At 48.4% G+C, this 23,501-nt stretch overlaps 1 protein-coding gene across 1 annotated transcript in view; it reads left to right on the top strand.

The window, feature by feature from the left end:
* The window catches only part of TAP2 (transporter 2, ATP binding cassette subfamily B member), a 27,971-nt gene extending 4,490 nt beyond the window's left edge, over nucleotides 1-23,481 (top strand). Inside the window, exons 3-12 of the mRNA XM_063122476.1 lie at nucleotides 1,300-1,414; nucleotides 3,430-3,560; nucleotides 5,775-5,980; nucleotides 8,840-9,037; nucleotides 13,340-13,468; nucleotides 14,656-14,844; nucleotides 17,392-17,565; nucleotides 19,404-19,563; nucleotides 21,139-21,275; nucleotides 22,666-23,481. Of these exons, the coding sequence (XP_062978546.1) occupies nucleotides 1,300-1,414; nucleotides 3,430-3,560; nucleotides 5,775-5,980; nucleotides 8,840-9,037; nucleotides 13,340-13,468; nucleotides 14,656-14,844; nucleotides 17,392-17,565; nucleotides 19,404-19,563; nucleotides 21,139-21,275; nucleotides 22,666-22,857 (1,631 nt within the window). The 3' untranslated portion in view covers nucleotides 22,858-23,481. The remainder of the gene's footprint in view (nucleotides 1-1,299; nucleotides 1,415-3,429; nucleotides 3,561-5,774; nucleotides 5,981-8,839; nucleotides 9,038-13,339; nucleotides 13,469-14,655; nucleotides 14,845-17,391; nucleotides 17,566-19,403; nucleotides 19,564-21,138; nucleotides 21,276-22,665) is intronic.
* Nucleotides 23,482-23,501: the final 20 nt, after the last annotated feature.

The raw sequence follows: 23,501 nt of genomic DNA, 5'->3' as shown, positions 1-23,501 counted from the left end.
TTCACCAGGGGCTGGCTGCATGCCTACAAATAACACCTGCTGAAATCCCCTTTTCAATACAACTGTTAAAGATACAGGAGCCCTGTCCTCCTTTCCATAGGGTCACCCTACATTGAACTTGGTAGGACTTATTTCTGAGCCTTTATGCCTAGGATTGTGCCATGAATCCCTGCAATTGCTTTTGTTTGCATTTTTCCCTTCCCACCCTCCAAGCCTCTCCTTTTCTCCCCTACCCCACTTGCCAACATTTAAATTGTAGGCTTTTGGATGCAGAGACCTGCCTGCTTTGCTTCCATTTCTGTCTTCAAGTTCCACATGTGTTGAAGGTGCTAAAAAAGAATTCTTTTTAGTCTTCTTAAGTTTCTTTGGCAGCTGGCATGGATAGGAAAGGTCTGTTAGGCCTGAATCCAGCAGCAGCAGTTCCAAGCAATCTGCCCTGCTCTAAAAGACCTGGTTCCCATTTAACGAGAATCTGTAGGGGGTTGTTTTTGAATCGTGGGTTGTTCTTGAATCGTGGGTTGTCATTACATGCGAATCTTGCACTATAGTTTAACTTCAGGTTGTTGACCACAAACAACTCAAGAGTCCACAACCGAACAACAAAACATAGGTTCTCTTCCTGGGTTGTTCGTAGTTAACAATCCCTGTTTTTGAATCATGGTTTGTTCTTGAATCGTGGGTTGTCATTACATGCGAATCTTGCACTATAGTTTAACTTCAGGTTGTTAACCACAAACAACTCAAGAGTTCACAACCGAACAACAAAACATAGGTTCTCTTCCTGGGTTGTTTGTAGTTAACAATCTCTGTTTTTGAATCATGGTTTGTTCTTGAATTGTGGGTTGTCATTACATGCGAATCTTGCACTATAGTTTAACTTCAGGTTGTTAACCACAAACAACTCAAGAGTTCACAACCGAACAACAAAACATAGGTTCTCTTCCTGGGTTGTTTGTAGTTAACAATCTCTGTTTTTGAATCATGGTTTGTTCTTGAATTGTGGGTTGTCATTACATGCGAATCTTGCACTATAGTTTAACTTCAGGTTGTTAACCACAAACAACTCAAGAGTTCACAACCGAACAACAAAACATAGGTTCTCTTCCTGGGTTGTTCGTAGTTAACAATCCGTAGTTAAACCATAGTTCAGGGTTCACACATGATGACAACCCACAATTCAGCAACAACCCATGATTTAGAGACAACCCACACTCTGGGTTGTCATTATGCATGAAGCAGGTCGCAGTATTACACCTCTCTCTCCCCCTCTCTTACTTCAACCCTGGTCTCTGTCTGCAGGTGAAACATTAATCCCCTATTACACAGGACGCTTGATTGACATCTTGGGTGCCAAATATGACTCAGATGCCTTCTTCATGGCCATCATTCTTTTGTGTATGGTGTCACTTGGGAGGTGAGTTTCTCCCTAACCTCCTCAACAATTCCGCCATCCAAGGCTAAAGATGTCCCGAACAGGATGGGGTGTGTGGTCCTTGTGATATGTGGAGAACTGAAATTAAGGAAGGGATTATTGTTTTATTTATGTATTATATTCATATTCCTCCTGTTCTTTCAAGGACCCCAAAGTGCCGTACATATTCCTCCTCTCCATTTTTATCCTCACAATGACAACCCTGTGAGGTAGGTTAGGCTGAGAGTCAGTGACTGCCCCCAAAGTCACCCAGTGAGCTTGATGGCTATGTGGGGACTTGAACCCAGGTCTCACCACTCTGACGCTCTTAGGGTACAATCCTATGCATGTTAAAACTTCCTAACTGTTAGAGCAGTACGACAATGGAACCAGTTACCTAGGGAGGTTGTGGGCTCTCCCACACTAGAGGCCTTCAAGAGGCAGCTGGACAGCCTTCTGTCAGGGATGCTTTAGGGTGGATTCCTGCATTGAGCAGGGGGTTGGACTCGATGGCCTTGTAGGCCCCTTCCAACTCTGCTATTCTATGATTCTATAAGACAGAAAACAATCCTACATCTCCCAGCGTGTAAGATCTTTTTCTGTCTAAACTTGATAGGATTGTGCCCTTAACAAATTAGTGTCAAAGGAAGAAGTTAAAAGCTTGAATTTACATCACAGTCTGAAAAAAGATCTACTTGGGATCAGCTTGGCAGAATTCACCCCCCTCTACCCTGCAAAAAATAACACACACACACACACACACACACACCATTTCCAAGTATGTGAACTAATTCAAAGAAAGATGTGCCTTTTTGCCGTGTGTGTGTGTGTGTGTGTGTGTGTGTGTGTGTGTGTGTGTGTGAGAGAGAGAGAGAGAGAGAGAGAGAGAGAGAGAGAGAGAGAGAGAGTATTCTTCACATCAAAGCTGCCAAGATTTAGTTCAATCTCCCCCAAACAGATACCCTCCAGATGGTTTAGCTTGGGAAAATGGAGGTTATGGGGAGACATGATAGAAGTGTACAAAATTATGGCTGGTGCTGAGAATGAGGATAGGGAGACATTTTTCTCCCTCTCCCATAATGCTAGAACCCAAAGGGCTCATCCCATGAAGCTGGTTAGTGGGAGATTCAGGGCAGATCAAAGGCAGGACTTCTTCACACAGCGCAGAGTTAAACTATGGAACTCACTTCCACAAGATGTGGTGATGGCCACCAATTTGGATGGCTTTAAAAGGGAGTTAGATAAATATCTAGAGCAGCCTTCCTCAACCAGGGGCGCTCCAGATGTGTTGGACTACAACTCCCAGAATGCCCCAGCCAGCTGGCTGGGGCATTCTGGGAGTTGTAGTCCAACACATCTGGAGCGCCCCAGGTTGAGGAAGGCTGATCTAGAGGAAAAGGCTACCAACAGCTACTAGTCCTGATGGCTATGTGCTACCTGCAGTATCAGAGGCAGTAAGCCTGTGTGCACCAGTTGCTGGGGAACATGGGTGGGAGGGTGCTGTTGCACCGTGTCCTGATTGTTCATCACTGGCCGATGGCTGGTTGGCCACTGTGTGAACAGAGTGCTGGACGAGATGGACCCTTGGTCTGATCCAGCAGGGCACTTCTTATGTTCTTAGATGTATTGGCTGGGGGATACTGGGAATTGTAGTTCAAAACCTCTGGAGGGCATCAGGTGGAGAAAGGCTAATTTGAGTTCATGGCTTGCCTGTTAAGGAAAGATCAAGGACAAGTGATGTTACTTACCATTTTTTAAAGTTTGATTTAACCCACTTTTTTCCTTTTTGAGTGGGGGGGAAAGTAGTGGGAGGGCCCCAATCTGGAAGTGTGCTCCATCCCAGATTCCTGCTGAAAAAACATCCCCTCCCTGGCTGCTGTTTGCCCCCAAAGGTGCTGTTGGCAATGTAAGTGGCCAGGGAGGGGACGCACATGTGCCCCCACACAGACGTAACTGTGGCTCAGTTTCCATGTGCGGGACGTGACCCATCTGCCTCTCTGCTGCTGCTTCCGTCCTAGCTCCGTCTCTGCTGGATGCCGCGGGGGCCTCTTCACCTTCACCATCTCCCGAGTGATCATCCGGATTCGCGGCCTGCTCTTCTCTTCCTTGGTGCGCCAGGACCTGGCCTTCTTCCAAGAAGTGAAGACAGGTGAGGGCACGGAAAGCAAACCCAGTCCTGCCTCTTAATCCAGCTGTTGTTTCTGTACTATATGTTCTTCAGCAATGGTTCATCCTCGCAGTTGCCCTGTTAAGATTGCACCCATTTTATGGGTGGGAGCACTAAGGCTTGGTGAGGAAGGTCTTTCCTGAGACCTGATTTGAACTCAGGTCTCAGAAAAACTGCTGGAGTACTTTCATGCAGCTCTGTTTATATTTGCTTCCTCTATCGAGTATTTTCCTTTACCGTCTCTGTTCATCCAAGGGCTTTATGCCCCCATCTGTCTGTCCTTCCAGCCATCTGCCTAGACATTTACTCGCTATTCTTCACTCCTTTTCATAATTTGTCCCTCTCGTGCTACATCTGTTTCTCTTCTTTGCTCAACCTATATGTGCCTGGAAGTGCTACACTTGCAGATCAAGTTTGTAATAAGAGTAGAAACTTAGTTCAGAACCAGCATGGTGTACTGCTGGGGTGGAGGAATTTTCTCTCTCTCTCTCTCTTTCTCCTCATCCTACACATCCATAAGGCGCAGACACTCTCTCTTGGCCTAACCTAGCTCCCAGATTTGTGGTGAGAATAAAAACTAGCAGTGAGGAGGGGATCCTATCCTCGCAACAACCCTGGGAGTTAAATTAGGCCAAGAGAGAATGTCTGGGCCAAGGTCGCTATAAATGCAAATGTAAATAATTTGCAGGCTGGACTATATGATCTCCAGAGTCCCGTCCAACTCTGATTCTATGATAATATGGAATAAAATATAAATGGAATAATAAATAATTCTGACATAACTCTTTTTTCTTTACTTTTACAAATGTTGCTTTTTTAAACTTGTGGAGAGGGACTTTTTTTTTAAAGAAATAACTCTACATCTTGAGTCTTGTTGATGAATTTGAAGGCGGTCCTATTAAGTATTAACGTGGCACAACCAACACTTATATAAACCCGTTATAAATCATGTTGCGAAAGCTGTATTTGGAGGAAGGGGAGATCACTTGGGAGTACTGAATGTTGTGGGAAGTGGGGTAGCACGGAATGGCAGTTGGCAGTTGGGAGGGGGCGGAAGGCCTTAGCTGGGTAGGGATGGGTTGAGGAGATGCCTTCATCCCAGTTTAACGGGAGTTCCTTTTCATTGATGCTCAAATAAATTGTGGGTCATGAACCCCCACACACTAAGACAGTGACAAACAGGTTTCAAAAATACCTAAATGCTACTTCGAATGACTTCAGAGGTGTTAACCCAAAGATGGGATTTGGTGCTTCTTAAAAATGAGGCTGCTTTTTAATGAGTCAGACTATGAATTCATCTATCCCAGTAACGTCTGTTTCAACCTGCACGATCTCTTCAGGGACTCATTTAGTTTCCCTGTTACCTGCCTTGTGTTCCTTTAATTCAGGGGTGTTGTTCCTCAGGCCCGTGGGCCAAACCTGGCCTGCTTTTGCTCCCAATCAGGCTCTTTTCATTGGTGGTTCCCAGCTTTTGCATTTCTCCCCTTCATTCTAAAACACCTCTGCTATGGCTTAGTTCAGTGGTTCCCAAACTTTTTCAGGTCACCGCCCCCTTGGTTCCCCAAATTCATGCCCAGTGCCCCCTACCCTACACTATAAAAATCATTATTCAGAATAGCGGTTTTCAATGACCCACTAAGGAAGATAATAACAATAAAATTCAAAACGGTAACAATTAATTGAATATTTATTCAAAATCCGAAGCACCCTCCGCAAGCTTGCCGAAGGGGGGAGGGAAAAGAGAGCGAACGCCTCTGTTTTGCAGCCGACATGGCAGGGCACACCAATCGGGATATGTCTCTTCATTAGTGTTTTGATGCTTTTGAAGCTTTTCAATTCTCCGTTAAAAGGACTCTTCTTAAATGGTATTAATACATGTGTGGATTCTTTCCCTACATGGCTTGGGACCAAACTACCTTCTCCCATAAAAATGTCCCTGGGTTTTAAGACCTTCTGGAGAGGCGCTTCTCGGAAAAGACCACCTTGAGCGCCCCACTGCCACTCCTTTGCCTCTTCGCGCCCCCCTATGCAATCCCACTGCCCCCAAGGGGACGGTACCGCCCACTTTGGGAACCACTGGCTTAGTTGCTGCCATTAAGAGTTTTAAGCTCGAATATGCTGGTATTTTGTCTTATCACCTTGCCGATAAGATCTTGCGGCTCCGACTAAGGTTGCTCCCTTTGCCCCCCCCCGCAGGAGACCTGACCTCCCGCCTCGCCAAGGACACGACCATGATGAGCCGCTCCATCCCGCTCAACGCCAACGTCTTCCTGCGCAGCCTGATCAAGATGGTCGGGCTGTACGCGTTCATGCTGGGCCTGTCGTGGCGCCTGACGCTGCTGACGCTCGTCGAGACGCCCATCATGCTGGCCACCCAGAAGCTCTACGACACCCGTCACCAGGTAGGGCACGGCTGAAGAAGTTGGCGGTCGGTAGCTGCATGCTAGAAGTAAATCAGCCCAGGCAGTGAGAATAAGAGCCGAGCTACTTCTTCCAGTTTAGGGTGCAATCCTATGCAAGGATCGGGTCCGTAGTTTGAGGGTGCTCTTGGATCCAGAACTGTCACTTGAGGCACAGGTGAACTCAGTGGCAAAGAGCACCTTTTATCAGCTTAGGCTGATATACCAACTGTGCCCTTATCTGGACGGAGATAGCCTAGCTACAGTTATCCATGCTCTGATAACCTCTCGCTTGGATTACTGCAATGCGTTATACGTGGGGCTGCCTTTGAAAACGGTCCGGAAGCTTCAGCTGGTACAAAACAGGGCAGCCTGTTTACTAACAGGGACTGGACGACGAGACCACATCACGCCAGTCCTTTTCCAGCTTCATTGGCTGCCAGTCCAGGTCTGGGCCCGATTCAAAGTGCTGGTATTAACATTTAAAGCCCTAAATGGCTTGGGGCCAGGTTATTTGAAGGAAGCCTCCTCCCATATGTACCTGCCCGGACCCTAAGGTCATCCTCAAGGGTCCTTCTCCGCGAGCCCTTGCCAAAGGAAGTGAGGCAGGTGGCTACCAGGAGCAGGGCCTTCTCTGCTGTGGCACCCCAGCTGTGGAATGAGCTCCCTAAGGAGGTTCGCTTGGCACCTACATTATATGCTTTTAGACGCCAGGTGAAGACCTTTTTATTCTCCGAGCATTTTAACAGTCTGTAAAGAAATTTTAACTTGGTGTTTTAAATTTGTAATTTTGCATTGCTGCTGTTTTTATCTGTATTTTATATTATGGTTTTATACTGTTGTTTTATACTTCGAATGTTTTTAATTTTTGTGAACCGCCCAGAGAGCTCCGGCTATTGGGCGGTATAGAAATGTAATAAATAAATAAATGTCTACACCGAAATAAGTCCTACAACTCATAGGACCCCCTAGCCAGCCAACTGACGATCCCTACTTCTTTCAAGCCCTTTCCAGTCACAGTGTAAACCTCTGCAGTGGCTCCCTCTCTCAAGGTCAAAGCTCTGACCTTGGGATGAGGGTTGGGGTGGCGTTGTGGATGGTGTACGGTGGAAGGGAAGGGGAGGCCACGGATCTGCTCGATCTAAGATCTCTCAGCCCCCGTCCCCAGCACAGTGAGGAAGGACTTCATCCCACGTACCGGTTTCCTTCGAATTATCCCCTACACAGCGTTTAGCTGTTGTTGTTGTTGCTAGCTAAATCACACCCTGGGCGGCAGCGCTCCTAAGATCCTTTGCGTACCAGGAAATGGGTTTAAGGGGGGAAATGTGAAAACAATCATTAAAAAATCAATGGATGACCCAATCCGATCCAAATTTGGTATGCTTAAAGTTCTCCTTAATATCTATTACTGTGCCAATTTTGATGTTTTTATCTTTAAAACTTACGCAGGCATAAGCATTTGTTTAATTTGTTCTTTAAACATATCAAATCCTGCTCCTGCGCCCCCAGTGGCCGCTCGGAAAACAACAAATGATTCGCTCCAAAAGTAGTAGCAAAATAGGTCGGGTCTTTTGGCTTTAAAGCACAATTAAATTATTCCCAGGATGCAGGGGAGTACTTCACAGTCAAAGCAGGTTATAAGCTGGAAAACTTCGGAGTCCTTTGCACGCAATTCGCAGTGATTGCACAGTATAACCCTGGTTTGATGAAGGTAGAAGTTAGGCATGCTCGGAGGGCCATCTAACTGAATTTCCGTATTTGGAGCAACAGGAGGCAAAAAAATGCCTCCACCTTTCCTCCTGGCAAAAGGATTGTGCCTTTATTTTCTTACATTTCTATACTGTCCAGTAGCCCAAACTCTCTGGGTACAAAGTGAGGCTTTGGACGGATGGGAGATTCCAAGATTGTTTGAGCTACTCACCCACAGAGGCAGTAAGCCTATATACACCAGTTGCTGGGGAACATGGGTGGGAGGGTGCTGTTGTACCATGTCCTGCTTGTTCATCCCTGGCTGGTGGCTGGTTGGCCACTGTGCGAACAGAGTGCTGGACTAGATGGACCCTTGGTCTGATCCCGCAGGGCCCTTCTTATAGTTATATGTTCTTATGATTGTGCTCTCAATGTATATAGGTTGCAGAATTCCAGTTTTATTGGCAAAGAAGTTCAGTTTTTTTCCTCTTAGAACAAATACACACCTGAGTCTTCAACCTCCTAGTAGTATATTAGACGCTTTGGCACATGTGGGCAATTAGCAATGTTAAAGAAATATGTATATATGTATGTATATGTGTGTGTGTGTGTGTGTGTGTGTGTGTGTGTGTGTATATATATATATATATATATATATATATATTACTGTTCTTTTACCTTTTTATGCTATATGATAGATTTTGGAGCGTTTTGATTGAGAAATGCATTCAATCTGTTTTAGTTTTTGTTACATTTTGCATCTTCCCCTCCTCTCATGAGCTAATTTTAGTTTCCCAACGACCCTGTGAGGTAGGTCAAACTAAAATATAGTGACTTTGAAAATGTCATTGAGCCTCACACGGAAGCTGGACATCAGGAAAAACTTTCTCACTGTTAGAGCAGTACGACAATGGAACCAGTTACCTAGGGAGGTAGTGGCTTCTCCCACACTAGAGGCATTCAAAAGGCAGCTGGACAGCTACCTGTCAGGTATGCTTTAAGGTAAAGTCCTGTATTGAGCAGGGGGTTGGACTTGATGGCCTTATAGGCCCCTTCCAACTCTACTATTCTATGATTCTGTGATCTCACAACCCAACCCTGCAGTTGACACCACACTGGTGCTCAGTGCTAGCTCTCAAATGCACACATTTTCCTTCTCCTGGGTTTCTCTAGGCTTTGCTGCTGAAGATCCAGGACTCCATTGCACGCTCTGGGGAGGTGGTGCGTGAAACAGTCTCCTCCATCAAGACAGTGCGCAGCTTTGCCACCGAGGAGGAGGAGTCCAAGCGGTATGATGCGGCATTGTCAGAGACCCACCGACTCAAGAACCAGAGAGATTGGGAGAGAGCCGTTTACTTGCTCTTCCGACGGGTGAGTCCTCAGGGTCCTGTGGAGGGGGGTGGGCCGGAAGAGAGAAGTCCTCTAAACGAGAGTCATGCCGTCTTGGAATTAATATCAGCTTTCTGGCTGGGGTATACTTGGAGTTGTAGGACTTTTTTCTGTCTAAACATGCTTAGGTTGCATCCTTAGTGTATTTAAATTGCCACCCCATAACAAAAGTTCCCTGGGTGGCTCATAAATAATTGTATTTTGTATTTGGGTTTTTAGATGGTTGGTTGTTTTATTAAGAGCCTCGTGTGGTGCAGAGCGGTAAAGCAGCAGTTTCTGCAGCCGAAACTCTCCCCACGGCCTGAGTTCGATCCCAGTGGAAGCTGGTTTCAGGGAGCCGGCTCGGGTCGACTCAGCCTTCCATCCTCCCGAGGTCGGTAAAATGAGTACCCAGTTAGCTGGGGGAAAGGTAATAACGGCCAGGGAAGGCAACGGCAAACCACCCCGCTATAAGGCCTGCCAAGAAAACGTCAGCGAAAGCTGGCGTCCCTCCAAGAGTCAGTAATGACTCAGTGCTTGCACGAGAGGTTCCTTTCCTTTCCTTTTTGTTTTATTATTATGTTCCTCATGGTTTTAATTTTTGTGAACCACCCAGAGAGCTTTGGCTATTGGGCGGTATAAAAATGTAATAAATAATAAAATAAAATAAAATAAATAAACAAATACAACTTTAAAATACAGTATGAAACAATAAAAACAATTTAAAATAATACATAATTAAAGAATGGATTTTGAACTGAGAACTTCTCTAAATGAGAGATGTATTGCACGCTTATAATTGGCCACTTACAGACTTTTGTGGGTCCATTACACAACTTCATCAACAGCCAGATGTCCCCGTGCTATCCCTGGGAAATCTTGCTTTTTAAAAAACCAAAGATGATGTATTATCCAGGATACCGTGGGATCTTTCAACCACTAGGTGGAGCTGTGTTATTAAAATGCAATGGGGTCTTTGTAGAAGGGAAGTTTTTAATTGGAAATCACATGGTTGCATGTGGAGGAGCAGGTTGCGATAAGGAGAAGCTCTGAGAGGGCTAGACCAAAAGATGTCTGTTATTAAACAGGCCTGGCTGGATCTTCACCTGGTGCTGAGAAGACCACAAATGTGGCCCGGGGCGAGCCTCTCTGGGAAGGCCATTCCTTAACTATGGTGTCCTACTGAAAAGGCCTTCTGCTTAGGGGTCAGTCACCTCCCTTCATTTGATGGGGCACTCAGAGCAGGGCCTTGGAAGAGGCTGTTGAGGTTCTGTAAAGTGTGTATGGGAGACGTACATCTGGTAAGTAGATGTGGGTCTTTAAGAAAATCTGATCCTAAGCATTTTAGGGCTTTAACAATTAAAAGCAGCACTTTAAATTGGGCTTGGAAACAGACTGGGAGCCACAGCCATAAGGTAGTCATAGAATCATAGAATAGCAGAGTTGGAAGGGGGCCTACAAGGCCATCGAGTCCAACCCCCTGCTCAATGCAGGAATCCTCCCTAAAGCATCCCTGACAGATGCTTGTCCAGCTGCCTCTTGAAGGCCTCTAGTGTGGGAGAGCCCACAACCTCCCTACGGAACTGATTCCATTGTCATACTGCTCTAACAGTCAGGAAGTTTTTCCTGATGTCCAGCTGGAATCTGGCTTCCTTTAACTTGAGCCCGTTATTCCGTGTCCTGCACTCTGGGAGGATCAAGAAGAGATCCTGGCCCTCCTCTGTGTGACAACCTTTCAAGTATTTGAAGAGTGCTACCATGTCTCCCCTCAATCTTCTCTTCTCCAGGCTAAACATGCCCAGTTCTTTCAGTCTCTCTTCATAGGGCTTTGTTTCCAGACCCCTGATCATCCTGGTTGCCCTCCTCTGAACACGCTCCAGCTTGTCTGCGTCCTTCTTGAATTGTGGAGCCCAGAACTGGACGAAATACTCTAGATGAGGCCTAACCAGGGCCGAATAGAGAGGAACCAGTACCTCACGTGATTTGGAAGCTATACTTCTCTTAATGCAGCCCAAAATAGCATTTACCTTTCTTGCAGCCATATCGCACTGTTGGCTCATATTCAGCTTGCAGCAGCGAGTTCCAGTTAAGTAATCTAGTGCCCTGATTTTGGAGTAACTGAGGTTTCCAAACCACTTTTAGAAGTAGCTTCAGGTACAACGCATTGGAATAGTCTAAACAGGGGATTACCAGAGCATGGGGAACTTTGGCCAAACATATCTCCAATGGGCGTCCAAAGGGCACGTGGAGTGAAGAATGATTGCATTTTGGAGGATGACAGGAGTTTATCTTTGTTTATTTTATTTGCAACTTCTATATACTGTGCTCCACATCTAATCAGATTCTGGAGTGGTGAACGATAAATGGTTTTAAAAAAAGGATAAAACACCATATAAAAAGTTAAAAAAACCAAAACAATATCAAATCAAAACCGCAGCTGCTCAATCCAGGAAGGCTTCTTGAAATACAGATGTTTTCAGGAGGCGATGAGAAAACACAATATGGGTGCCTGCCTGACCTTCAGGCACAGTGAGTTCCACAGAAAGGGAGCCACCACACTGAAGACTCTTCTCTGGGTGGACGCCAATCCAGCCCTATATCTTTCCTAGAGCTGACTAGGGTTTCTGTACCGTGGAAGAGGGAGAGGCCCGCATGCCACAAAAAAAGAGAAAAGCCCTCCTCAGGCATTCACCAATAGAATGCACAGAGGGCCACCGGAAGATGCGCTCTCTGCCCCTTGCACCCCAAACCTCCGTGTGCTTGACAGGGAAGGTCTGTAGTGAGCATGAAATTGCTCTCAGGATCACATTCCAGTGGTGGGCAGGGCAAAAGGAATGGAGCCAAACTACCTCCATGGAGAAAAGGTCTATATATGTTGCTGTATTTTGTGTAAAAATATATATATTAATGTTTCTATTAGCTGCTTTGAGCATTGCTTTACCGTGGAAAAGCAGCTTACAAATAAACTGATTGTGATGATAATAGCAGACGTTTCCTTGTTGGTGCATGAGGTGTTATCTCCGATCTCAGGTCAGAGATAACAGAGAGGATGCCTTCCAAGAGAATTCCACCAGGGGTCCTTCTCCTGGAGGCTTTGTGGGCTGTATTGGGGTGCCCTGCAGGGGTCAGGAGTCTGGGAACAAAGCCCTATAAAGAGAGACTGAAAGAACTGGGCATGTTTAGCCTGGAGAAGAGAAGATTGAGGGGAGACATGATAGCGCTCTTCAAATACTTAAAAGGTTGTCACACAGAGGAGGGCCGGGATCTCTTCTCGATCCTCCCAGAGTGCAGGACACGGAAGAACGGGCTCAAGTTAAAGGAAGCCAGATTCCGGCTGGACATCAGGAAAAACTTCCTGAATGTTAGAGCAGTATGACAATGGAACCAGTGACCTAGGGAGGTTGTGGGCTCTCCCACACTAGAGGCCTTCAAGAGGCAACTGGACAAGCATCTGTCAGGGATGCTTTAGGGTGGATTCCTGCATTGAGCAGGGGGTTGGGCTCGATGGCCTTATGGGCCCCTTCCAACTCTACTATTCTATGATTCTAAAAGGCCCACGGGCCAGAATTTCTGCACCTCTGCTCTAGGGTATCAGAAATTTTTCTGATACAAATTTAACCTATACAAGTTAATCTAATTTGCATATGAAATTTCCCGGAAAATGTTTCAATTCAGTTTTGGTAAGGAAAGCCACATCACTACAAGTAGACGAACCCAGGAGAGGACCTTGAGAACATTCCCAAAGAAATGAGGGACTGTTTCTTGGTGTTTAAACTGGGGGGCATCTCTGCCTCTTGGGATCTGTGAGGGGAATGAAGGGAGGGACATCAGCAGAGACTGAAAGAACTGGGCATGTTTAGCCTAGAGAAGAGAAGATTGAGGGGAGACATGATAGCACTCTTCAAATACTTAAAAGGTTGCCACACAGAGGAGGGCCAGGATCTCTTCTCGATCCTCCCAGAGTGCAGGACACGGAATAACGGGCTCAAGTTAAAGGAAGCCAGATTCCGGCTGGACATCAGGAAAAACTTCCTGACTGTTAGAGCAGTGCGACAGTGGAATCAGCTACCTAGGGAGGTTGTGGGCTCTCCCACACTAGAGGCATTCAAGAGGCAGCTGGACAACCATCTGTCAGGGATGCTTTAGGGTGGATTCCTGCATTGAGCAGGGGGTTGGACTCGATGGCCTTGTAGGCCCCTTCCAACTCTGCTATTCTATGATTCTATGATTCTATGACTCACCAAGCAAGAAGTTAACAGGCATTCAAATTTCACCACTTCTCCTAATTTCTCTCTCTTTCTCTAGATCCTTGGGCTGGGCCTTAAGTTAATCATGCTTTTCTGCGGGTACCAGCAGATCCTCACTGGCCTCGTGACCAAAGGAAACTTGGTCTCCTTCATCCTCTACCAGATGGAAGTAGGGGTATATGTACAGGTGGGTGAAAAGCCGCACAGTGAGGTTACAAATGGAACTGGCAAAGGAACTGAATAATTGCCAATAGTTTGCTGTTGGTTTAACTCTGGGTTGTTTAACCTTAAATAACCCAGAATTTCCAGGTTCGGACATTATGAAACAACCCAAGAACGGGTCATTCCCAGGTTGTTGATTCAAAGCGGAAGTAACAAGCACATGGCTCACACACTCCGCTTAGCCTCACAGTTCCTGGGTTAGACAACCCAGGAATTGCCAGCATTATACAGGAACCAGATTATTAACTTTTCCTTCAGACTCCACCCCAGCCAATCCCTCACAACCAGGGATGTACAGCAGGCTTCCTCTGCTTCCAGCTCTTCCTGTTGCCTCTGGCTTCTGGGATGGTTCTGTTTCAGGGGCTACTTGCTGAAGCCCCCTCTGGTCAGACCAGAGCCTCAAGCCTCCTCGTACTGGGCTCTGCTGCCTCCTTGCTTCACCAAAACTTCACAATATGGCTCTCCTCCACCATTGGCTCTGGGGTTCAGGTCTTCCCGGGGGATCTCCCTTCAGCCAAAACCCATTAACTCTCCTCTGTCAACCTGATCCTTAACCAGACCTTTTTCAAATCTCGTGGCCAATCACGTTCGTTATGGAGCTTCTAACGGCCAGTCACCTTTGTTGAACCATCTGACCAATCCAAACAAAGGTAGCTTTCCCCCCTAGACATTTTCAAACTGAGCTTGAAGCCTCCCTTCATAGCAACCGTAACCAAGGCAGCAGGAACCGTTTTAGGTCCAATACAGAGTAGCATCGTTACGGTTCTGGCCTACTCACAGTACCCTATTTCTTCGATTCTAAGACGCACTTTCCCCCCCATATAAACATCTCTAAAAATGGGGTGTGTCTTAGGGGTTTTTTTTCTGTTGGTGGTACTGTAATTAGTGTGCGTCTTACAATCGATGGCGTCTTACAATCGAAGAAATACGGTATAACACTCCTTACAGTATATAAACCTAACAACGCATAAACAAGCAGATGTAAATGCAGTGTTTCTTCACAGGTGCCCACAAATGAAAAGAACATGAATTTTGGATTCAAAACGTGCATCTGAGTTTTGGTTCTGGAATTCAGTGCTCAAAATTCGGGGTCGTGTCCCGCGTTCTGGTATCTACCAGTATTCATTTCTTTTGGCTCTGTCCATTTCACAGACCCTGATGTACATTTACGGAGATGCGCTCAGCAATGTGGGAGCTGCAGAAAAAGTGTTTGACTACATGAGCCGGGAGCCTTCGGTTCGCACCGAGGGGACACTGGCGCCGGAACGTCTCCGGGGCCACGTCTCGTTCAGAAATGTTTCCTTCTGTTATCCTTCCCGGCCTGAAATCCAGGTGTTAAAGGTACTATATATAATGTTAAAACAACAAAAGATCTAGTCACGCTTAATTGGGGAGGAGAATATTGGAATAGAAAACCTTGGCTCTAAAGAAACCACCGCGATCTATGCTGATCTGCACGTGCCTGCTTATTTTACTAGGGTGACCACATGGAAAAGAGGACAAGGCTCCTCTGCATCTTTCACAGTTGTTTAGAAAATGGAATTTCAGCAGGTGTCATTGTTATGCAGGCAGCACCTGGTGAAGCGCCCTCTTCATCACAACAGTTACAGCTGCAGGAGCCCTGCCCTCTTTTGTATCTGGTCTCTCTGGGCAGAAAGGTACCTCATGAAAATAAAGCAGAAGTTAAGAAGCTTTCTAACCAATGCTCAGACTCTTCTCAGAAGAGAACCTCATGTTCACACACGCAGGAACCCCCGGTGAGATCCAGTGTACAGCATCCTTGGATAGTCAAGGAAGGAGACAACGGGATACAGGGACCGTATTTATTAGATTTAGTCTGGATGAGTGACAGGCCCAGGAGTCTCAATGAGTGAGCAGAGTTTCATGGAGTCAGGAAGACATTCTAATCTTTATTTATTTAGCCTGCTCTTCACGTTATGGTCCCAGGGCAAGGCCCATATCGATAAAACAATCTAAAGCGACTGGAAAAAACCCTAGCCCCTTTGAGGGCTAGGAGCTAGAATTGGAAAGAAGTTCATAGAATCATAGAACAGCAGAGTTGGAAGGGGCCTACAAGGCCATCGAGTCCAACCCCCTGCTCAATGCAGGAATCCACCCTAAAGCATCCCTGACAGATGGTTGTCCAGCTGCCTCTTGAAGGCCTCGAGTGTGGGAGAGCCCACGACCTCCCTAGGTCACTGATTCCATTGTCAAAAGGAAGAGGGGCCGACCAAGGGCAAGATGGATGGATGATATTCTGGAGGTGACAGACTTGACCTTGGGGAAGCTAGGGGTGGCGACAGCCGACAGAAAGCTCTGGCATGGGCTGGTCCATGAAGTCACGAAGAGTCGGAAACGACTGAACGAATAAACAACAACTGCTCTAACAGTCAGGAAGTTTTTCCTGATGTCCAGCCGGAATCTGGCTTCCTTTAACTTGAGCCCATTATTCCGTGTCCTGCACTCTGGGAGGATCGAGACGAGATCCTGGCCCTCCTCTGTGGGACAACCTTTCAAGTCTTTGAAGAGTGCTCTCATGCTTCCCCTCCATCTTCAAATACTTGAAAGGTTGTCCCACAGTTAATGGAGATTGCTCTGGCGATCTTGGGCAGGCTGGACATCAGAAAGATGTGGGGGTGGTTGATGTGGAGCAAGCTGTCTTGGCCATGGATCCTTATTTTAAAACGGGTAAAGAATCCATGCTCCCCCCTGCCCCTGCCAGACCTGGATTCTGAAGAACTGCGGTGCTCCTGCTGCAGCGCAGCAAATGTAGGGCCGCTAGTGCTGCAGCACCACCACCAAGCACTCCACGGTGCCGCCACAGAAGTTGCTGCTGTTCTCCTCCGTTCCCCTTCTCTACCCTCAGCTCCCCCCCCCCCTGCAGCCCACCCACAATTTGGTAATGGCGCTTGTCGGGGTCGCAGGGAACGAATGGTGCAAAAGCAGCAATGCCCCTCGGCGCTGCCTCTTTGTGAAGGTTCATAAAGGGTTCCTCGCTCCACCTTGAAAGGAGAGTCCGGTTTGAGTTGAGAATGTCACTCTCCGTAGCTCCGGCAGGAGGGAGAAGAAGACTCCGTTTTGTGGTCTTTCTGTGCTGCTTTAATATTATTCAGCCTCTTGCAGTTCAGCGTCATTTCTCTGGGGGATGGCTGGAGGTGGGCATCCCACAAGAGCTGCCAAGCAGGGCCGGCGCTTCCATAGAGGCCAGTTAGGCGGCCGCCTAGAGCGCCAAGTAAGCGCCCCTGGAAGTCACCCTCCTAGCCTTCCGCCCTGCTCCCCAGCGTCCCTGGCTTGGCTTCAGCTGGGCGCCTGCCCAGCAGCCGAAGCCAACCCAGGACACTGGGGGGCGGGGACGGGCGGCTCCATGTTCTGACATCCGGGGCGCACCGGACGTCAGAACATGGAGCCGTCTGACCGCCCTCCCCCAGCGTCCCGGCTTGTTTTCGGCTGAGAGCTCCCAGCCAAAGACAAGCCGGAACACTGGGGGGGGGGGTGCTGGGCGGCGAACGGACAGAATTGGAGCTGCCCGCCCACCCCACCGCAGCGTCCCGCCAAGCCAGGAGGACTTCAGGCGAGGGACAGGTAACCTGTCTCCACCTAGCTGGGGTGGGGGGGTACGGTGGGGTGTGTGTGAAAGCAGCTCACCTTGCCTAGGGCGCAAAAAAGTCTGGCACCGGCCCTGCTGCCAAGTGGGTTGAACCGCCAAATTTTAGCTGGAGCGACTGCGCTGGCGGGAGTGGAGTTCCCCACCCTCTCCTTCTCCTTCGAGCCGCTGAAAATGTCCCACACGGAGAGTTGGGAGACCTTGCTGCGTGGGGTGAGAGGCCTTCTGCAAGTGGAAGGCAATTCCTGGATCCATCTGAGCGCTTTTCTTGTCGTCTGCTGTAGAACGTCTCCTTTGAGCTCCGGCCCGGGGAGGTGACGGCGCTGGTGGGTCTGAACGGCAGCGGCAAGAGCACCTGCGTGGCCCTCCTGGAGCGGTTCTTCGAGCCCCAATCCGGGGAGATCCTGCTGGATGGGGTCCCGATCCAGAACTACGAGCACAAATACCTCCACAGACAGGTGAGGGGGCCGCTGAACATGACTGAGGTCCACAACCTGAGAGAACCCACAGACACCTGTCTGCTCTGTCTGTTTGGGAGCTAATTTGGTGCTGAGGGAAAGGCAGTTTTGTTTTCTGCAAAACGGACATCGTACTTGAGCAGGTGCGAATGCTGGAAGAGTATAATTTATTCCTTTATTATTTATTATTCATTTGATGTATTCGTCTCCCTGTAACAAATTGTTCTCAGGGCAATGCACACAGTAAAACGCAAATGAAAAAACCAATCATTCGCAGCATGTAAAATCAAAAACCAAATGCTTCACAGTAGAAAAACTACTGATTTAAAACCAGCAGAGGCTAAAAAGCACCCAGCGATATGGAGAACTCAAAAATTTTAAAACTCCCGACACCAAAGTGGAAGTAAACAGATATTTTTTAAAACTGTTAGAGCAGCCTTCCTCAACCTGGGGTGCTCCAGATGTTTTGGACTACGACTCCCAGAATGCCCCAGCCAGCCCTGCTGGCTGGGGCATTCTGGGAGATGCAGTCCAACACATCTGGAGCGCCCCAGGTTGAGGAAGGCTGTGTTAGAGGAAAAAGGTCTATGCCTGGCACCAAAAAGATAGCAGGATAGGCACCAGGCAGACCTCTCGGAAGAGGGCGTTCCATAACTGGGAGGGGGCTACAACTGAGAAGGCCCCCGTTTCCTCCCTGCCCAGAGACGTCAATGGCAAAAGGTGGTCACCACAAAAAGACAACCACAGCCCACCCGGTTCTAAGCCCATTATCTGGAGATTGGCCTCACACAGCCGTCCCCAACCTAGTGCCCGCCAGATGGGTTGGACTGCAACTCCCATCAGCCCCAGCCAGCATGGCCAATAGTCAGGAATCCTGGGAGTCGTAGTCCAACACATCTGGAGGGCACCAGGTTTAAGGAAGGCTGCTGTAGGCAGTACAGACGGTAGGGCATGAAACAAAAACTCCCTTCTGCTTGTCCTGTTCACTGATACGGGAAAAGGCCTAGCTCCGATTTTTATTTTAAATAAAAACCTTGAAAAATGTTAAGACGCCAGGTTCTCCTCCCTGTCCCTTCCACTGAGCAGCTGTGGGTAGAGAGGCAGAGAAAGAAAGAGTGGCTTCCTGGCCCTGCCCAAAGTCTTCTTCCACCCACGCAAACCTTTCTGCTTCGGTCTCTCTCTCCCCTTCTCTAGCCTTCTCTCCCCACAACCCCATTCCTCACTGTTGCTCTACCTTCTCCATCTCTGGCCTCCTTCCTTTGATTCCTTTCTAGCTTCTAGCCTGGCTCTTTCTCTTTCCCCCCTCCTTTGCCTTGCAGTTTCCTCTCCCCCTCCTAGCCTCGCTATTTCCTAACACCCTTCCCCACTTCTTTAAGCTCACGTTTGACTAGCCTGGGCCTCACGAAAGCCGCTATGTGACTATCATAGAACAGCAGAGTTAGAAGGGGCATACAAGGCCATCGAGTCCAACCCCCTGCTCAATGCCACATCCTCCGTGAGAGCCATTTTGTGGAGGTGCCCACAGCAGTTTCTCCAATTCCCAAATGTGCTCACTGGCCCAAAAAGGTTGGGGACCCCTGAAACCAGAGTGTTGTGGTTGCTTGTAAAATGTGACACACACACCCTGCTAACGAAAGCCAAAACACTCGTCTACACCGACCTTGAGGGCTTGCGGATCTTGCCCAAAGACAGTGGCGTGGGGCAAAGGCGTGGAATGGGCCTGACCACAGAAACCACACTTGATGATGGAGGGTTTTCCCCATGGGCTCAGAAGACCCCCAGTTTGCCCTTGCCCCCCCCCTCTCCCATCCACTCCTAATAGCCGTACCTCATTCCAGGTGGCGCTGGTGGGCCAGGAGCCCGTCCTTTTCTCCGGATCCATTTGGGACAATATTGCCTATGGGGTGCAGGACTGCAGCAAAGACGACGCGGCTGTTGCGGCAGAAGAAGCCAACGCCTTGGGCTTCATCCGTGAGCTGGAAGGCGGCTTCAGCGCAGGTGGGTGAAATCCGTTCCCGCCTCGGTCCGTCCCTGTAAAACTCCGCTCTCCTTCCAGAAAACCCAGCATTTTCCTGATTCTTAGCCTCCACCTTGAACACCTCCAGGGGAGTCAGGGTGGGGTGGGGGCTAAATGACCAGACTGATCCCAATATATAATTAACTTCTGGAACCAACCAACCCCCCCCCCCCCCCGAGATGTGGCTATGGTCGCTAGCTCAAATGGCTTTTTCGAAAGGGTGACACACAGCCCTGTAGGCCTAGAGCCTAGAGACACGTTTTAGCTATTAGTCCACAGAGCTATAGAACATAACCTCATGTTCAGTGGCAGTATTTAATAGATGTATATACCGCTGAACATATTTTTAAAAGTCTGTAATCAGTATACCTCAGAGTATCAGAAGCCAAGGACAAATAACAGGGGAAGGCAATTTGCAGTAAGGTACAGTGGGTGGAGGTTTGTTGACTATTTATTTATTTGTGGCACTTACATACCGCTGAGTATAGTAAAATCTCTCAGCAGTTCACAGTATTAAGAGTAAAGAGACCCAGGCCCAAATCCCCGCTCAGCCATGGAGCTCACTGGGTGACTTCTCAGCCTAACCTACCTCACAGGGTGGTTGTGAAGATAAAAGGTCGTGTGGAGAACCTTGTAGGTCAGCCTGGGCTCCTTAGGGGAAGGGCTGCCTTCTCTTTTGGTCCATCTGCTGTCTGGTCAGAATTTAGATGGCAGGATCATTGGGGCAGGGACCTTTTGCCTCATAGAAAGCATCACGTGCATGGATCGTTCTAATATTGGTAATATCATAGAATCATAGAATTGTGGAGTTGGAGGAGAAGGCCCTCTTCCTGGTTGCCCTCCTCCGAGCCTCACTCAGAGGAGGGCCTGATTATGAGCATAGTATACAGGTAGGTTCACCCCAGGAGAGCTGCTCTGTCAATATTGCGGTCCCGAACTGTGTAAGGCTCTCTAGGTCAATTAAGCTAGCTGAGTTTGGAATACTGGCTTCACATCACGCCAGTCCTTTTCCAGCTTCATTGGCTGCCAGTCGAGGTCTGGGCCCGATTCAAAGTGCTGGTATTAACATTTAAAGCCCTAAACGGCTTGGGGCCAGCCTCCTCCCATATGTACCTGCCCGGACCCTAAGGTCATCCTCAGGGGTCCTTCTCCGCGAGCCCCTGCCAAGGGAAGTAAGGCAGGTGGCTACTAGGAGGAGGGCCTTCTCTGCTGTGGCACCCCGGCTGTGGAATGAGCTCCCTAAGGAGGTTCGCTTGGCACCTACATTATATGCTTTTAGACGCCAGGTGAAGACCTTTTTATTCTCCCTGCATTTTAACAGTCTATCAATAAATTTTAACTTGGTGTTTTAAATTTGTAATTTTGCATTGCTGCTGTTTTTATCTGGTTGAGCTTTTATATTGTATTTTATATTATGGTTTTATACTGTTGTTTTATACTTTGAATGTTTTTAATTTTTGTGAACCGCCCAGAGAGCTCCGGCTATTGGGCGGTATAGAAATGTAATAAATAAATGAATAAATAAATCTTGTCTCTGTCTCCCGTCTTCCCTGCAGATGTGGGGGAAAAGGGAGGCCAGCTGTCCGCCGGGCAGAAGCAGCGCCTGGCCATTGCCCGGGCCCTGATCCGCAACCCGAAGGTCTTGGTGCTGGATGAAGCCACGAGCGCCCTGGATGTGGAGAGTGAAGCTGCGGTCAGTTCGTGGTGGCGTGGGAGGAATTGAACTACTTCTTGCGCGGGGCTTGGGAATATAAGAACTGCCCACCCTGGGTGGGGGAGACGGCTTCATTGATGTGCTGGCAAAGAACCATCGCTCTACACAGCACAGGACAAAGCGTGGCTCCTTCGCAAAGCGAGCAATTTAGGGGTTTCTCTTTCAGTGTAAAAAATATAGCTGTGCCTCCTCCGAGGCATAGAATGTGTGTAACACATGGGAAACTGCTGTGTTCACACACTTAGCAGGACGCAGCCTTTGTTAACACAAGGATCCATTCCTGAAACGGGCTTTCCAGGGATTCCCCCTAAGGGCAAACTCAGCTGCTGAGTGCCAATAGGACTTGTAGCAAAAACAAAGCCACCGATCAACAAATAACATGCCATTTATGTAATGTGCCAAAATAGCAATCCTAGACTATGTTAGGGATGTGCTCCGCTTCTCTTCAGACCGGAGAAGCAGGAGTGGATCGGGGGGCTTCGCCTCCCCTTAAGGCAGAGGTGAAGAGGATCGGGGGAGCCGCGGAGCGGATCGAGGTGAAGGCAGATCCTTCGCCTCGATCCGGAGCTCCGTAAAAAAAGGTAAGGGGGGGTTTACTTGGCCCTGCCGCTGTCGCCACCAGAGCCAGAGCCTAGTCTTCCTGGTTGAGTCCTCAGGCTCAGTTGAAACAGCCGCGGGACCGCAGACGGATGCAGGTAAGGGAGAGGAGGGAGGGGGGTTATCTGGCCCTGCCACCGCCCGTGCGGCGACGGCGGCAGAGCCAGGTAAGGGGGAGGGGGGTCTTACATGCGTCTGTCACGGCCTGTCGCCACCTTCACTAGAGCCCGCGGCTCAACCAGGAAGTGTAGGCTGCAATCGGGGCCTACAGTTCCTGGTTGAGCCGCGGGCTCTAGTGAAGCTGGGATGGTCCTGGATGGACACAGGTAAGGGGGAGGAGAGAGGGGGGCCTTACCTGGCGCCACTCCCCGCCACTGTGGAGCTCCGATTCGGAGCCGGAGCTCGGCAGCGGAGCAGAGTGGCCCCTAGGCAGATCGAGGCGGGGCAGAGTGGGCCCGATCCGCAATTTGCGGATCAGGCGCGAAGAGGATCGGGGGGGGGTCCGTGCACACCCCTAGACTACATACTACATTCCCCCATTTGCTAACCTACCTTACAGGGCTGTTGTAAGGAGACTAAATATGTGAAGTGCTTTGAAGGTGCTACAAGCTCTGCATTATAGTTATTATTTAACTACGAAGGAGGCTGAAGGCGCGTCTGTCTGTGGGAAGGGCCGGGAGCCGCAGGGTGACGCTTATCAAGGCATCTCCTCCTCCCCATCACACAGACGCACGCTGTGCATCTAACGTGGATCGTTGCCTTCTTCCTGCAGATCCAGCAGTCGGTGCTGAAGCGTCAGGCCCGGGCGGTGCTGGTGATCGCTCATCGCATGCAGACGGTGGAGAACGCGCAAAAGATCGTGGTGCTGGAAGCCGGGAAGGTTGTCGAAGAGGGGACTCACGACGTGCTGATGGACCGAAAGGGCCCCTATTACAGGCTGGTGCAAAGGAACCAGCTGGAGTGACGTGTGCGGAAGTGGGGACGTTGTTTAGCTTAAGAACTGGATGCCAAATTCAGGTTTGGCAACTTGGGTGGATATAGGACCTGCTTCGTGGGGAGAGGGAGGGAAGGAGAGACCGAAAGGGAGAGAGTGGATTGTACAGCACTAACTTAATAAGAACTATACAGTTGTGAAATAGTAGTCATTTGTGGGTACTGGTAGCAAGTTTGTAACATTTGAAGGATGGCAGGAAGGTGTACATTTTAGCTTTAAAAAAAACTGAAGAAAAGAATATCTGAAAGCCTGATTTCCAATGAATTAACTTCATTTGAGCATAGTTCCTGTGAAGAACTTAAACTGTATCTTTTAAAATATGCCCTCCAAAAATTCATTTTGGAAGGCTAAAAGTCTTTATTTTAAGCATCCTCCTGCTTAGATGAATATGCATTTAGTCACATCTCTTTCCCTGTGTGAATTTGGAGCCTGAATACTTTGTTCTCCTACAGGGTTATGTAAATATTAAGTAGGAGGAATTAAGGTATTACGGACCTACTACTTAATGCCTCCTGCTCTTGACTGACCAGGCTTGTGATGACAGGAAGTGACATTTTGTAAAATAAAACGACGTTTTGTAAAATAAAGTAAAAGTGTGTGACTGTTGCTTGAGG

This window comes from Elgaria multicarinata, chromosome 3 (genome assembly GCF_023053635.1).
Source record: "Elgaria multicarinata webbii isolate HBS135686 ecotype San Diego chromosome 3, rElgMul1.1.pri, whole genome shotgun sequence".
NCBI classification, from domain to species: Eukaryota; Metazoa; Chordata; class Lepidosauria; order Squamata; family Anguidae; genus Elgaria; species Elgaria multicarinata.
This window is presented reverse-complemented; position numbering and strand designations above follow the sequence as displayed.